General features: G+C 38.2%; 1 protein-coding gene across 2 annotated transcripts in view; it reads right to left on the minus strand.

Annotated features, from left to right (window-relative positions):
- Positions 1-1,647: 1,647 nt before the first annotated feature.
- Positions 1,648-15,425, minus strand: part of LOC132394460 (major histocompatibility complex class I-related gene protein-like) — a 72,836-nt gene continuing 59,058 nt past the window's right edge. The window contains exon 6 of one of the 2 annotated variants that reach the window (XM_059970644.1): positions 1,648-5,718. In XM_059970644.1, the coding sequence (XP_059826627.1) occupies positions 5,678-5,718 (41 nt within the window). In that variant the 3' untranslated portion in view covers positions 1,648-5,677. The remainder of the gene's footprint in view (positions 5,719-15,425) is intronic. The other variant, XM_059970643.1, reaches the window with a different exon arrangement.

Here is a 15,425-nt window from a genome sequence, read left to right on the forward strand (position 1 = left end):
TGTTCGTGTGAATGATGCGTAATTCGTTACCCTGTTACAAATAAGAACCCTACGACCTCTCCTCCCCGGCGTCTTCTCTCTTCATTTCCATAACAAAAATCCCAAGCCCAACCTTAGTGTCCCTCACCCGAGAAACCTCCCCCTAATTCGGCCATTCTAATTGGATGGCACACAATTCTCCTATCACTTATCTTCAACAGTAACCCAAACAAGCAGCTTGCACCGAATAGCACAAATAAAATACAGAGAAGCATGATATAATAGTAACAAAATATTGTCTAGAACATTACAATTGCAATGGCTGTAGAAGATCAACTGGTGATAGCACTTGATGTAATAATATATGAGATGAATTGTTATGTTTTGTAATTTCTAAATATTAAACTAATTCAAAGGAAGACAAAGGAGTACGAAAAGAAAAGGGTGTACCTTCATCTTTAAGCGATTTTATCGCGTATCCCGTAATAGCGTGATGAGTACCCAGTGAATGTATTTATTCATATAATCCGTAGTGAAATAAGTAAACGAACAGGAAAGCTTAATCAACCGTAATATACTCCAGATTACTCAAGAGTAACTAAAATATTAAATACACAACAACTGGCGTGTGTTTTCCATGTGCGGTCACAAGATCACTTTTTTTTTCAGCCTTGGTCTGTTTTATGTGATCGATTCATTGCCATTTGTTGGCAAACCCGAGAGCACACTATATTATTACGCTGTGAAACTGCAGCGATGATTATAATGATTAAAGTTGGATTTCGTTTTGTACAGAAGATGCCAATTAACTTTGGAAATGAACAGTTGGGAATTTATTTGCATTGTTCTCTGGTTTTGTAAAACGGTCTCATCCGTATAGTTTGCCAACCTAGATTGGATACTTCCATTTAGACATCGCCTTAACAAATTTGGCGCCATTATCATTGCTTGGGCTCTTTCATGCTCTGACCATCTAGCATATATTACGTGTCAAAACGGTAAGGAAGTGACACCGAGAGACGGAATTGGGGAAACTTGCAATTGTCCACAGCTTATAAGCAGCCAGAATTCGATCATAATAATTCTCTCTATCACAAGCTCTGCATTGAATGATAACATCAATGCAGTACACATTTGCACAATTTCCAGGCATTTACTTTACGCTCACAGAATGTAATAATTCATTCAAATTCATGGAACACACTGGGTATATGTTCGTGTACTTGTTTACTTATGTGGTGCCTTGGGTGAAGTTCCGTGAAACATTAATGAAAGCTATTAAAAATCCCTTCAGTTTATTATTTTAAATCATGTGACGTAAAGGTGAAGTAGAACGTAATCCATCTTCAAATTTGAGATTGGATCTCGTTAATTATGATACATTAGTACAAATTCTTTCTCACGTGTTTATAATGAAATTGTGTCAACATAGCTAATACAGATATTGAGACATTTCAAAATTGCTGAATAAACTATGTGGTCATTTCAAATGTAGTTATCAGTGCATCATTTCATGTTGAAATACCGTCCATATGAACTATAACGATGGGCACGCAAATTTGATGGTGTCATAATTGATCCTATTTAAATGATGTTAATATTTTCACTATGGTTACTCTTTTGTTGTTGACATCACACACTTAAAATAGTCAAACACAACTGAAAAACATTTCGTCTATACTGTCACAAACAAGAGAAAATCCACAGATGCTGGAAATCGTAACAACATGCACAAAATGCTAGAGGAATTCAGCAGGCCAAGCAGCATCTGTGGGGGAAAAAAAGTGCAGAACCCTGTCAAAGGGTTTTGGTCCGAAACGTCGACTGCATTGTCCTGCTTAGCTCTTCCAGTATTGCCATGTATCCTGTTCCCACTCCTGTTCTATTTCTCTTCTCAACAAAAACCATCGGGATAAAGTGTTATACAAGTTAAATGGTGAACACAGTTACAATCTCAAGCTGGTGCCAATGCAGTTTATAAAATATCTTTGTGCAAACCATAGAAAATCAATCTTCCACCTTCTTATTTAAATAAAACAGCTGTCAGTTTATTTTGTCAGTGTTATTTTAATCCTGAGTTTATTTGAAACATAGGAAATCGGTTTATTGGTTAATTTCACAGTGCAAGCTGTTTACTTTCAATACACAGAACTATTTCCAGAACCATGTTAATTGTTACCACATCTTCTGTAACAAAATACATTAAAAGTTGTAATAATGGATAAATCAATAGATCACTTCATGAGTTCCCCTTAGGCCTGCTGGTATGAACGAATTGATATCCACCTTTGCTTTTGCCTTCAGCTGTGCTGATACTCTCTGTTTACTATACCAGGGCCATGCATTGCCTGACTTCCTGGCTTATCTAAGTGATCTAAATAGTTGCATAAGTGATTGGTCTCTACAGAAAGCAGATTTATTTTGTTTTGAATAAAGTGTACAAGGATATATTGCCCATTCCCTGGTGGCCTTAATAAAGGGATCACAGCCTTTATGCTTGAACCTCAGAGAAGTTCTGGTGAAGAAACTCAAGAGCTTTCATACAAAATAAGATGACCAACCTTTCTCTAAATCAGGTTGTCAATTTGAATGAAGTCGAACAGGTGAGATTGTTCAGAGTCGTAAATTTCAATGAAAATGGCGAAAGTTCATCACATGTAAAGGAAGCTGTTTCCTTCAGCCAGAAAATGAACAGGCTTAGGTCATTTATTTGTGATTCTAGTGGACATTGGTTCCACACAAAATTACTCTACACATCAATGGAATTCATGAACAATTTGCATTTGACTAATACAAATCCTGCTAATGCAGAATTTAGAGGAGAAACAAAAATAGCAGAGACTGAGCATGTATGTGACACAGGCTACTCTGATGTTTTTGTACTCCAGGACTTATATGGAGCAACACAGATTGTCTAAACCACAGCAAACATTTTTTTCATGATTTTATATCGTATTATAATAAATGTTCCAGTGTATTATAATAAAATTTCCAACGAACCAGAGGAGAGTAGGGGCTGGTTTAAAGAAAGAATGGGAAATGAGGCAATGTTGAAATCATGATAGCACAGGAATATGGATCATACAGAGTTTAAAGAAAGTGGATTAAGAGAAATCTGTGAATTTAAAGTATATTCAAGAAACAAACTACTGCGCAAAAGACAAATAATTGAGATTTCCAGATGTATGTATATTAGATTATTGGTGTGTTGCTATATTTCTTTAACTAATTATTTCCCTTTTAACCCTTGCATACTGTTTTGATAAAATTTGACCCGTTTTGACATTTGACAGCAGTAAAAACACCCTAAATGTCATTTTCACCGAAATTTGATGACTGTTCCTAAAGTGACCCAAAATGCTCAAAAATGAACATATTTTAAAATGTTATACTTCTGTACAGGTGCTGCAAAATTTTGTACATTGAGGCTGTTCCAGGACAAATATGACCTGTTTCTATTGAAATGGATTTTAAATCTCCGTAACATTAAAGATTAATCACTCATTTGTTAATGTCAGGTAGGCTATTTATACATTCTAAATAGAACTGAGGTACAAAAGTTGGTATTTATGAGGGGATTCAGGGGCCAGGCCAAAATTGACCCAGACCATACTGAGAAGGTATAGAATATGAACAGTATGTAAGGGTTAAATGCAACTGCAGGAAAACATTGTATAGCATAATGTAAGCCAGAATTCTCTGGTCATTTCTTGCTTCAGCCCTAATGTTATTCCATTGTGGTGAAACAAATACTACTCACTGCTTCTCATGCTCTAACCCCATGAAGTAAAATTTCCATTCCAATGTTACTAAATTGCATTTCCATCTTTGCATTGTCACTTCTGCAACTGAAAATCTAATTATTCATGTATCTTTGTCCTTTTAATGCAAAATCATGGTCATTATCACTAAAATACCACTCTGAACATGCAGCTTACATGATAAAATGGTCCAGACTCTCTGGTTCATGAATTTTTCATACATTTTTCTAAACAGATTTTCTTGTATGTCTTTTAAGAAATCAGTAACATAATGTTTGGCATTAACTTTGCCCAAGATAATTTGAAGCTGAAATCCCCAACATCCATTTATTCTGAAGCATTTTTGAGCTGTAACAATGTACAAGTATTTCTGCTTCAATTTATCTTTGATTATAAATTATGATGAATACCAGGCACTAAATAATAATAACAGGACTCTTAGACTCTTATGACACAAAAAGAGGCCATTCAACCTAACATTCCTCGGCCTACTCTCTGCCCTAGTATGTCACCAATTCCACCACTTGGCCCATCAGCATACTCCTACATTTCTTTTCTTACAATATATTCATCTAATTATCCTTTAAAGAGCACGATGAAACCCCATCCACCACAAGTACAAACAGTACATTCAAGTTACCATAACACACTGCATGGAAAAGATGTTCCTCATTATTTTTGTTTTGTTATTCTTTATCTTCATTTATCTTATTAACCCTCACTCTCTCAACTAAAGGGAAGAGTTATCTCCTTTTCAAAAAACATCAATTTTGTAGATGCTAGAAATCAAGAGCAAAACCCATAATATGCTGGAGGTACTCAGCAAGTCAGACAGCATCTATGGATAGGAATTAACAGACAATGTTAAAGGCTGCGACCCTTCAATAACCCGTGTGGAATTTCATTGCATAAACATTCAGTGATCCACTAAGTAAAACTATTTCCCTCTAATTCATCATTAACTATATTGATCATTTAGTTTTTTTTTCTTAAGAATTCTATATTGCATTTGCATCTTCCAATAATGAGGCAACCAGAATTACAAACTCTTTTACAATGGTGAACACAACCTCCCAGAAATACTAGTAAGAAGTGGGGACACATTGAAACTAGAACTATAGGAACATAATAAGGTGGAAAATCATATCAAATATTATTGGTGATTTATCCAGGCTCCAGAGTGATTAATCTAGTTTTAGAAATGAAGGCTACATTGTTCCCATTTTCTAACATTTATTTTACTTTGGAAAAATGACAGTTAACATCATGGCACTATATTTAAAAACATTCAGTGGTGAGACAGCAGAGACTTTTAGATCAATGACCTTGTAAGAATTTTAAATCATATGGCAGGCAAGCACTTGGGGAAAAGTTGCAAAATCAAAGTCAAGTAGAATTTGTGGCATATTGGTTCAGTTATTAGCAGAGCTGGCTCATAGCTCAAGAGATCTGAGTTCAATCCAAAGTTTGGGGTTGCTGTGAGCAGTTTCTATGTCCCCCATTTGATATTGTGAAGTTCTCTGGGAGTGTTATTTTGCAGTCACACATCAAGTTAATACTAATTGTTAGGATGATTGTCTACAGTAATTTGAAGATGCATGGAAGGGTAGAGGTTACAAGAGGGATGCAAGCTTGAAATGATTTAAGCAGATGCATATAATAACTAACACATACCAATGCTGGAAAAACTCAGCAGGTCGCAGGACAGTGAAAATGCTGTATAACATGGAAATGTATGAAACTATCTAGTTTAGTTTTACACAGCTGCTAAACGAAATACCAACAACATAACAGTAAAGATGTGAACCAGGGCACTACACAAGAGCAGAAGATATTTGATTAAAAAGTCTGCCATGTCCTGGGATTTTCTATAATTGATTCCATATTCTTCAGTTCCTGCATTCCAACCTGTGAGATGTAGCTTGTTCAGCACCTGATCAGCAGTTCACACGCCGGTGTGCTCGAATGCTTTCATAATCTGAGGAGTGAAGCCAAATATTGGACAAGCCAGAAATGTCAGAGTAGAAAAAAACACTGAGAAAGATGACAGTTGCTGATCTCTTCTAATTTTCCTTCATCTCACGTCACTATTAAAGTAATCATCTTCCTTTTAATCTCTTAATACAATTTAACTTAAATATTCAACAAACCTCTGTTTTTCTCCAACACAAGACAAAAGGCCTAATGCCATTAACATTAGATAAATTGTTTGAAATGATTTACAATCTACAATATTGTAGATAGATTAGAACAGCACAAGCACACAGTCAGACATAAAACATAGACAGTTCTATGAAATATGGAGAACTCAACTGAGTGTCCACCTGTAATGATCTTCATCAGATCTCAATATCTCATTCCATTTGTTTGTGGGTTGTGCTTGAAAACTATCTCCACTCCTATACATTTTTGTCAGCTTCACTATTTTGGCAATATCTGGTTTAAAACCATCAATAAAAGTTGACTTCAAGGATCCATGTAGTTGTCCTCTATGTTTTTTAAAATCACCTTTCTTGTAATGTAGAAAATCACTTGCAGTCACTTTGCTCAAACATGAATTTTTCAGCTGATGCAAAAGTATTCCAAAAAAATTTGCACTTTGCACATTCTATTTTATACTGCAATATTCAGTAGGATACAATCTGTACCTACAAAAGCAATTTCCTTATCTAAACTGGCCCACAGCAGTTGCAGGATTTAAAAAAGGATGTCTGCTCATGCTCTGTTAATGCAGCTGGATGGAATTACAGTGAAATTGGTTTAAAACCAGGCAGCTACAGCTAAATTCACCTTATTACAATTACAGTTCCCTTGTGATTTACCGGCCTTGCTTACTGATGCATTTTATTCTATCTGTCCTGCACCATGATGAATTTTTAATAATCCAGCTATAACCATAAGATTTACATCTCATTCCTGATTTCCAAGGAATTTTCCAGGTCCAACAATGTCAACTTGATATCTGTTGCATCTCTCAAATAAATTAGCAAACACAAAGTTTGTAATTCTGCAACTAATGAGACTGATACTTCATTAAGATTTTAAACTCTTACAAGCTGCATGGCATCTTCTTTGCACCCCCCACCTTTTAATTCTGGAGCACTTCCCCTTCTTTCCAGTCCAGAAGATAGGTCTCTGCCCAAAATGTTGACTATTTATTCACTTCATAGACACTACCTGACTTGCTGAGTTCCTCTAGAATTGTGTGTGTTGCCTTGGATTTCCAGCATCTGCACCCATCAAGATCTAGCTAGCCTACTACCACTCTACCCACCCTTTTTACTTGGGCATCTTCCCCTTTCCTTTCGAGTTACATCTGATCTCCAAGCTGGGCTCAGCAAAGCCTAATAGATTTAACATGTTACCATATACAATTCTGAGATTCTTCCCCTGTGGACATACTGAGCAAATAAGTGGAACAGTAAATGTAAACATTAGGAACTGTAAAGTGCAAACTGTGAAAGGACCCTAATGGCAGTTGTATACAGTCCTCTAAACAGCAGCCAGGATGTGGATTACAAATTACAGCAGGGGATAGAAAAGGCATAACAACGAGAGAATTTGTAAAATGTCTAAGGGATTTTTTTTAGAACAGCAATTTTTTTTAGACCCCACCAATGGCTGTGCTGGATTGGGTGTTGTACAATGATCTTCAGGTGATAAAAGAGCTTAAAGTTACAAAAAACTGAGGGAACAGTGATCACAATATGATTGATTTCACTTAGACACTTGAGAAACAGAAGCAAAATTCCAAAGTGTCAGTATTTCAGTGGAATAAAGGAAATTACAATACCATGAGAGGGGAACTGACAAAAGTTGACTGGAAAGGGACACTAGCAGGAGGGACAGCAGAGCAGCAATGGCTGGAGATTCATTGAAAAGTGAGGGAAGTGAAAGAAAGATATATTCCCAATAAGGAGAATTTTTTATTGGAAGAAGGACAATACTGTGGCTGACAAGTGATGTCAGAGCCAAAGTAAAAGCAAAAGAGAGGCAATACGAGGAAATCAAAGTTACTGGGAAGATGGGGAAGCTTTTGAAAACTTGTAGAAAATAAGTAAGAACGTCATTAGGAAGGAAAAGATGAATTATGAAAGGAAGATGGCAACTATTATCAAAGAAGATACTAAAAGGATTTTATAAGTATATAAAGGATAAAAAAGAGTTTAGTGTAGATACAAGACCAAAACAAAATGTTGCTGGAGATATTGTAGTGTGAGATGCAGAGATGGCAGAGGAACTGAATGCATAGTTTGCAACAGCATGCTGTCTGCAGTATACCAGACATACACTAGCCTGACATCAGTGTAGGAATCGATCGTTAGGGATGAGCTTACAGAGTACCTGGAGGCACATGACAAGATAGGCCAAATCCAGCATGGCTTCTTGCAAGGAAAGTCTTCCCTGACTAACTTATTTCAATTGTTTGAGGAAATTACAAGCAGGATCAAGAAACGAAATGTAGTATTTGTGTTGTACTTCTATTTTCAAAAGGCCTTTGAAAGGGTGCCACACATGAGGCTGCTTGGGAAGATAAGAATGCATGGGTGGAGCATTGGCTGATTGGTAGAAGACAGAGTGGGAATAAAAGGATGCTATTCTGGCTGGCTGCTGGCTACCAGTGGAGTTCTAACGGGGTTGGTGTTGGGAGCATTGCTTTTTACAATCTATGTCAATGATGTGGGCTATGAGATTAGTGGATTTGTGGCTAAGTTTTTCAATGATACAGACAGGTGGAGGAACAGGTAGTGTTGAGGATACAGAAACAGAGATCCCACAGAGAGACTTAGATAAATTAGGGGCATGGGCAGAACTGGCAAATAAAATAAAATGTTGGAAAGTGTATGGTCATACACTTCAGTGGAAGAAATAAATGAGCTGACCATTATTTAGATGGGGAAAGAATTCAAAATGCAGAGATATTGGTGGTGAGGAAGGCAAATGCAATATTCACATTTCATTTATAGAGATATGGAAGATAAGAGCAGGGATGTGATGTTGAGACTCTATGAGGCACTCATGTGACTGCACTTGGAGTATTGTGTGCAGATTTGGGCTCCTTATTTTAGAAAGGATGTACTGACATTGGAGAAGGTTCAGAGAAGGTTCACAAGAATGATTCCAGGAATGAAAGGGTTACCATATGAGGAACATATGGCAGCTCATGGGCTGTCTTCCCTGGAGTTCAGGAGGATTGGTGGGTGGGGGAGAATTTCATAGAAACATTCCAAATGTTAAAAGGCCTGAACAGATTAGATATGTTATATATTGTTATTTCCTTTGGTAGGGGAGTCTAGGACAAAAGGGCCCGACTTCAGGACTGAAGACGTCCATTTAGAACAGAGATGTGGAGAAATTGCATTAGACAGAGAGTGGTAAAACTGTGGTATTTGTTGCCATGAGCAGTTGGGAAGACCATGTCTTTGAGTGCATCTCAGTCAGTGATAGATAGGTTATTGATTAGCAAGGGCATTAAAGGGTATGGCGGGAAGACAGAGGGGTGGGGATGCCTGGAAGAATTGGATCAGCCCATGATTAAATGGCGGAGCAGACTCGATGGGCTGTAAGAACAAATTCTGCTCCTATATTTTATGGTCTAAATTATGAAAGTGCAAATATGATTAATAGCAACATACAAGCATAAAATAATAATATAACATCCATCAATATCACACAATAACAGAGTCCTTAAATGAGTGCAGCTATCCACTTTTGTTCAAGAGCCTGGTAGTTGAGGGGTGGTAACTGCTCTTGAATCAGAGTGGTGTGAGTTCTGAGGCACCTGTACCTTCTACCTCATGGCAGCAGTGGAAAAGAGCATGACCTGCATGGTGAGAATCTTTAATGATGGATGCTGCATTTCTATGGCAATGTTCCATGCAGGTATGCTCAGTGGTTGGGAGGGATTTATCCATGATGTACTGGGCTGAATCCATTATCTTTGTAGGATATTCTGCTGAAAGGCATTTGTGTTCCCATACAGGACCATAATGCAGCCAGTCATTACACTTTCCACCACACATCTATAGAATTTTACCAATGACATGCCAAACCTCCACAAACTCCTGAGGAAGTAGAAGTGTTGTTGTACTTTCTTGACAATCAGTTATATGATAGGTCCAGGGCAGATCATCTGAGATACTAGTAACCAGGAATTTAAAGTTACTGATCTTTCAATGATTACTGGTTCATGGACCTCTGGTTACCCTCGCCTGGAGTCGACAACCAGTTCCTTGGTTTTATTCATATTCAATGAGAGTTTGTTATTTTTACATCACTCAGCCAATTTTTCAATCTCTCTATCCTGTGTACTGATTCTCTACCCACTTTGATACTATAGTAAGGCTATAAGATATAGGAGCAGCACTAGCACATTTGGCCCATCAATTTTACTCCACCAATTCATCATGGTTGATCCAATTTTTTTCCTCAGTCACATACTCCATCCTTCCATCATATCCCTTCCCGCCCTGACCACTCAAGATCATCAGCCTCAGCCTTAAATATACATACAGCCTTGGGCTAAACAGCTGCCTGTGGCAATGAATTCCACACATTCAGCACTCTCTAGCTAAAGAAATTCCTCCACATCTCCTTTCTAAAAAGACAACCGTCTATTTTGAGGCAGTGTCCTCTGGACTTAGTCACTCCAAACATGGGAAACATTCTTTCCACATCCATGCTATCAAGGCCTTTCCTCATTCATTAGTTTTCAATTAGGTCACCCCTCATTATTCTAAATACCAGTGAATAAAGTCCCCAAGCCTTCAATGCTCCTCATATGACAAGCTGTTTAACCTTTGAATCATTTTCATTTAATCCAGTTTCAGCACATCCTTTCCAAGATGAGGGACCCAAAACTGCACACAGTGCTGCAAGTGAGGCCTCACTAGTGTTTTACAACATCTCAAGATTACATCCTTGCTTTTATATTCCAGAATAAATGATAAAACTAAAGAGAACTTCTTACACTCTGGAATACAGAAATATTTCAGCATGGTATGATAAATTACAAAGAATATCAGGCAGTTTTCACATTAACAGGTGTGGTAAATTTCAATATTTGTTTATCGACAGACATATCACATATCAGACTATGTCAATGTACATGCAATTAATAAACTTAAATCTGAAATCTGCTCTATAGATCCTTGTGCTAGTAAAGAATGATTTGCCTCAACACTACAAATCTTGTTATGAAATTACATTAGCAAATTTACTTCCTGACAATATAATCATTCATAGATAATATGAAATTACCGGTCATAGCACTACTGTGGAGAATTCAGATGGAAACATGGAGTGAGATGGATTGTCTAGTTCAGTAGTTTTGCAACATCCTTTCAGTGAGCAACAGAAAGACCAGAGAACTGATTGCAGACTTATGGAAGTGAAAGTTGGGTGTACATACTCTAGCTCTTGCATTACCCTTTCACTGACGGTAAGGGTGAGCAACAGCGCTTCAGTGTCGACATCTCAGTGGATCTATACAATGGACAATAGACAATAGGTGCAGAAGTAGACCATTCGGCCCCTTGAGTCTGCACCGCCATTCTGAGAACTGATCATTCACTATCAATACCCAGTCCCTGCCTTGTCCCCATATCCCTCGATTCCCCTACCCATCAGATATCTATCTAGCTCCTTCTTGAAAGCATCCAGAGAATTGGCCCCCACCGTCTTCCGAGGCAGTGCATTCCACACCTCCACAACTTTCTGGGAGAAGAAGCTCTTCCTCAACTCTGTTTTAAATAACTGACCTCTTATTCTCAATCCATGCCCTCTGGTACTGGACTCTCCCAACATCTGGAACATATTTCCTGCCTCAATCCTATCAAATCCTTTAATTATCTTAAACGTTTCAATCAGATCCCCTCTCAATCTCCTCAATTTCAGCATGTACAAGCCCAATCTCTCCAATCTCTCTGCGTAAGACAGCCCTGCCATCCCAGGAATCAACCTAGTGAATCTACGCTGCAGTTCCTCAATTGCCAGAATGTCCTTCTTTAAACCTAGAGACCAAAACTTTACACAATATTCCAGGTGTGGTCTCACCAGGGCCCTGTACAAATGCAAAAGGACATCCTTGCTCTTGTACTCAATTCCCCTTGTAACAAAGGCCAACATTCCATTTGCCCTCTTCACTGCCTGTTGCACTTGCTCATTCACCTTCATTGACTGATGAACTAGGACTCCAAGGTCTCTTTGCATTTCTCCCTTACCTAACTCTACACCGTTCAGACAATACTCTGCCCTCTTGTTCCTGCTTCCAAAGTGGATAACTTCACACTTATTCACATTGAATGACATCTGCCAAGTATCTGCCCACTCACCCAGCCTATCCAAATCTCCCTGTATTCTCCTAACGTCCTCTTCGCATGTCACACTGCCACCCAGTTTAGTATCGTCAGCAAACTTGCTGATATAGTTTTCAATGCCCTCATCTAAATCATTGACATAAATCGTAAAGAGCTGTGGTCCCAATACAGAGCCCTGTAGTACCCCACTAGTCACCTCCAGCCAGTCCGAGAAACACCCATTCACTGCTACCCTTTGCTTTCTATCTGCCAACCAGTTTTCTATCCATGTTGAAACCCTGCCCCCAATGCCATGAGCTCTGATTTTACTCACCAATCTCCTATGTGGCACCTTATCGAATGCCTTCTGAAAATCTGGGTATACAACATCCACTGGCTTACCCTCGTCTAACATCCGTGTTACACCCTCAAAAAACTCCAACAGATTAGTCAAGCATGATTTGCCCTTGGTAAATCCATGCTGGCTCGGCCTAATCCTATTACTGCCATCAAGACGTGCCACTATTTCGTCCTTAATAATGGACTCAAGCATCTTCCCCACGACTGACGTTAGGCTAACAGGGCTATAGTTCTCCATTTTCTCCTTCCCTCCCTTCTTGAAAAGGGAAATACTTTGATGATTATATTGATGCAGCCTTGAAGAAAGCATGCATCCAGCTCATTAGCAACCTGGAGAGATTTGGTATGCTACTAAAGCCTTGTGTAACTTTCTACATGTCAGTGATGGATAGCACACACGCTGATCCTCCTCGCTGATGATCAACACCAACACAATTCAGGGGTCTGTGCTTAGCCCACTGCTCTACTTTCAGTATACACATAACTGTGTGGCTAGGCATAATTCAAATACCATCTATAAATTTGATACAACCATTGTTGGTATAATCTCAGGTGGTGACGAGAGGGTGTACAGGAGTGAGATATGCCAACTGGTGGAGTGGCGCCACAGTAACAAACTGGAACTCAATGTCAGTAAGACAAAAGAGCTGATTGTGGATTTCAGGAAAGGTTTGATGAACAAATACATATTGATTCTCTTAGAGGGATCAGAAGTGCAGAAAGTGAGCAGCTTCAAGTTTCTGGGTGTCAAGATCTCTGAGCATCTTACCTGGTCCAAATGTATCAATATAGTTATAAAGAAAACAAGACAGTGGCTATACTTGATTAGGAGTCTGAAGAGATTTGGCATGCCAACCAATACACTCAAAAACTTCTATAGTTGCATTGTGGAGAGCATTCTGACAGGGTGCATTGCTATCTGTTATGGATGGACTACTGCACAGGACGGAAAGAAGCTGCTGAAGGTTGTAAATCTAGTGAGCTCCATCTCAGGCACTAGCCTACAAAGTACCCAGGACATCTTTAGGGGGAAGTGTCTGAGAAAGGCAGTGTCCATTATTAAGGACCCCCAGCACCCAGGGCATGCCCTTTTCTCATTGTTACCATCAGGTAGGAGGTACAGAAGCCTGAAGGCACACACTCACCAATTCAGGAACAGCTTCTTCCCCTCTGCCATCCGATTCCTAAATAGATATTGAAGCTATGGACACTATCTTACTTTTTTAGTAAACAGTATTTCTGTTTGTGCTCATTCTTTTAAATCTATTCAATATATGCGATTGATTTACTTATTATGTTTTATTTTATTTATTATTATTTTTCTCTCTCTACTAGAATATGTATTGCATTGAACTGCTGTTGCTAAGTTAGCGAATTTCACGTCACATACCAGTGATTAAAAACCTGACTCTGATTCATCATTAAAGAAACTCACCATCCATACATGCCCTATTCATGCTTTTGCATTTTAAAAGCCTATGTCTTAAACAGCAGCATAGCTGCAAAATGACAAATTTCACAATATGTGCAAGTGATAATAAACATTCAGTTTCTGTAAGGCTTTTTTGAATCCTCTCTTCCAAACCAGTATCATTCATAAGTAAAAATGTTTTTTTATTTGACTTTCACAGTGATTGGAAATTTCTTCATCAGCACAGATCTCAGATTTATGTCAAATGGAATTCCTACTGGAAGCAAAACCCTAAACCTGCTTATGTATTCATAAAGTCAGATGATATCTTGATGGTAACTGAAGTACTGTTATACCATAGAATCCAATGCCTCATTGCATCATTACTCTCTTCATGTGCAAATACTCATCAACTTTCTCAAGTTTGTTCATACTTCACTGTATTTTTCCTTATTAAATGATGAGATTTAAGCCTCTCCCTATTTGTAATTGTCCACTAAGCAAAACTACAAATTTCTGAAAAGTTTGCCTACACCTTCACGCAAGCCTCTCACACCAATTCTGGTATGTATAACGAGCAAATATTTTAAGCTATTAGTCCTATTGTGAAAACTTTTGTTTAGAGCATGCGAGAGTCAGGCTGGTGGAACACCTTGTCAGTCCAGCTGTAGAGTACATGTGCCAATTCCCTGTTCTGATGGAGTCATTTAGACCTTCAGCAGAGAAACAGAGGTCCTCTATCCACTAGTCTTTACTATGCAATCCTATCTTACTATGTGGATAAACTTTGTGGTCTTAAATACCTCTGTGATGCTAATGGGCTCTTAACTTTTGCTTTGAGTTTGAGCCTGATAAGTTTGTACATCTGATACACCCTGTGCTCCAAGTAAAATGAAGTTCAGTCTATCCTCATAACTGAGAGAGTCCATGTCCAACAAATTATTTTGGAATCTCCTCAGCACAATCTAGAATACCAGTAACCAAAAGGGTAAACCTTTACTGTACACTCTCTAACAAGCCCACCTTTCCAGTATAGATAGGTCAGTAGTAAAGCTCAATATTCCCTCTTTATACTCTCAGCACTGATGCTGTGTCTTGATCCTAAATGTGAACTAAATTATATTAAATATGAGCCAACAGTTTGCCTCCACAGATGCTGCCTAACTCTGCATTTCCCCAGCAGTTTGTTTCTGGTGCCTTTCTTTATGGATTTACATAGTTTTCAGATTGGCTTTTGGGATATCATGCAAGTTAATTCCACATGCTTCTAGAAATGTGCAGAACAGTATGGGCCCTAGAACGCAATATAAATATATAAAATTCCACTCCACATCAATATAACCCATTCCTCCTACACAACCTCTAGACCTCCATTTTATATTATTTGCATACCCAAGGATCCTTCAAATATATTAATGTACTGCATTATTTTCAAACACTCTACATCTACATAGCTTTCACATATCTGATTACAGGAAAAATACACAAACAGTACAAAGGCTGCATGAGAGCAGTGCACATTTTCGGCATTTCAGTAAAAGGATCTCTCCATCTACTCCCTTATTCTACTTGTGACTGATCATTTTCTTCAAAGTCATTGTTTTCATTAGCAATTTC

This window comes from Hypanus sabinus, chromosome 5, assembly GCF_030144855.1.
Source record: "Hypanus sabinus isolate sHypSab1 chromosome 5, sHypSab1.hap1, whole genome shotgun sequence".
NCBI lineage: Eukaryota > Metazoa > Chordata > Chondrichthyes > Myliobatiformes > Dasyatidae > Hypanus > Hypanus sabinus.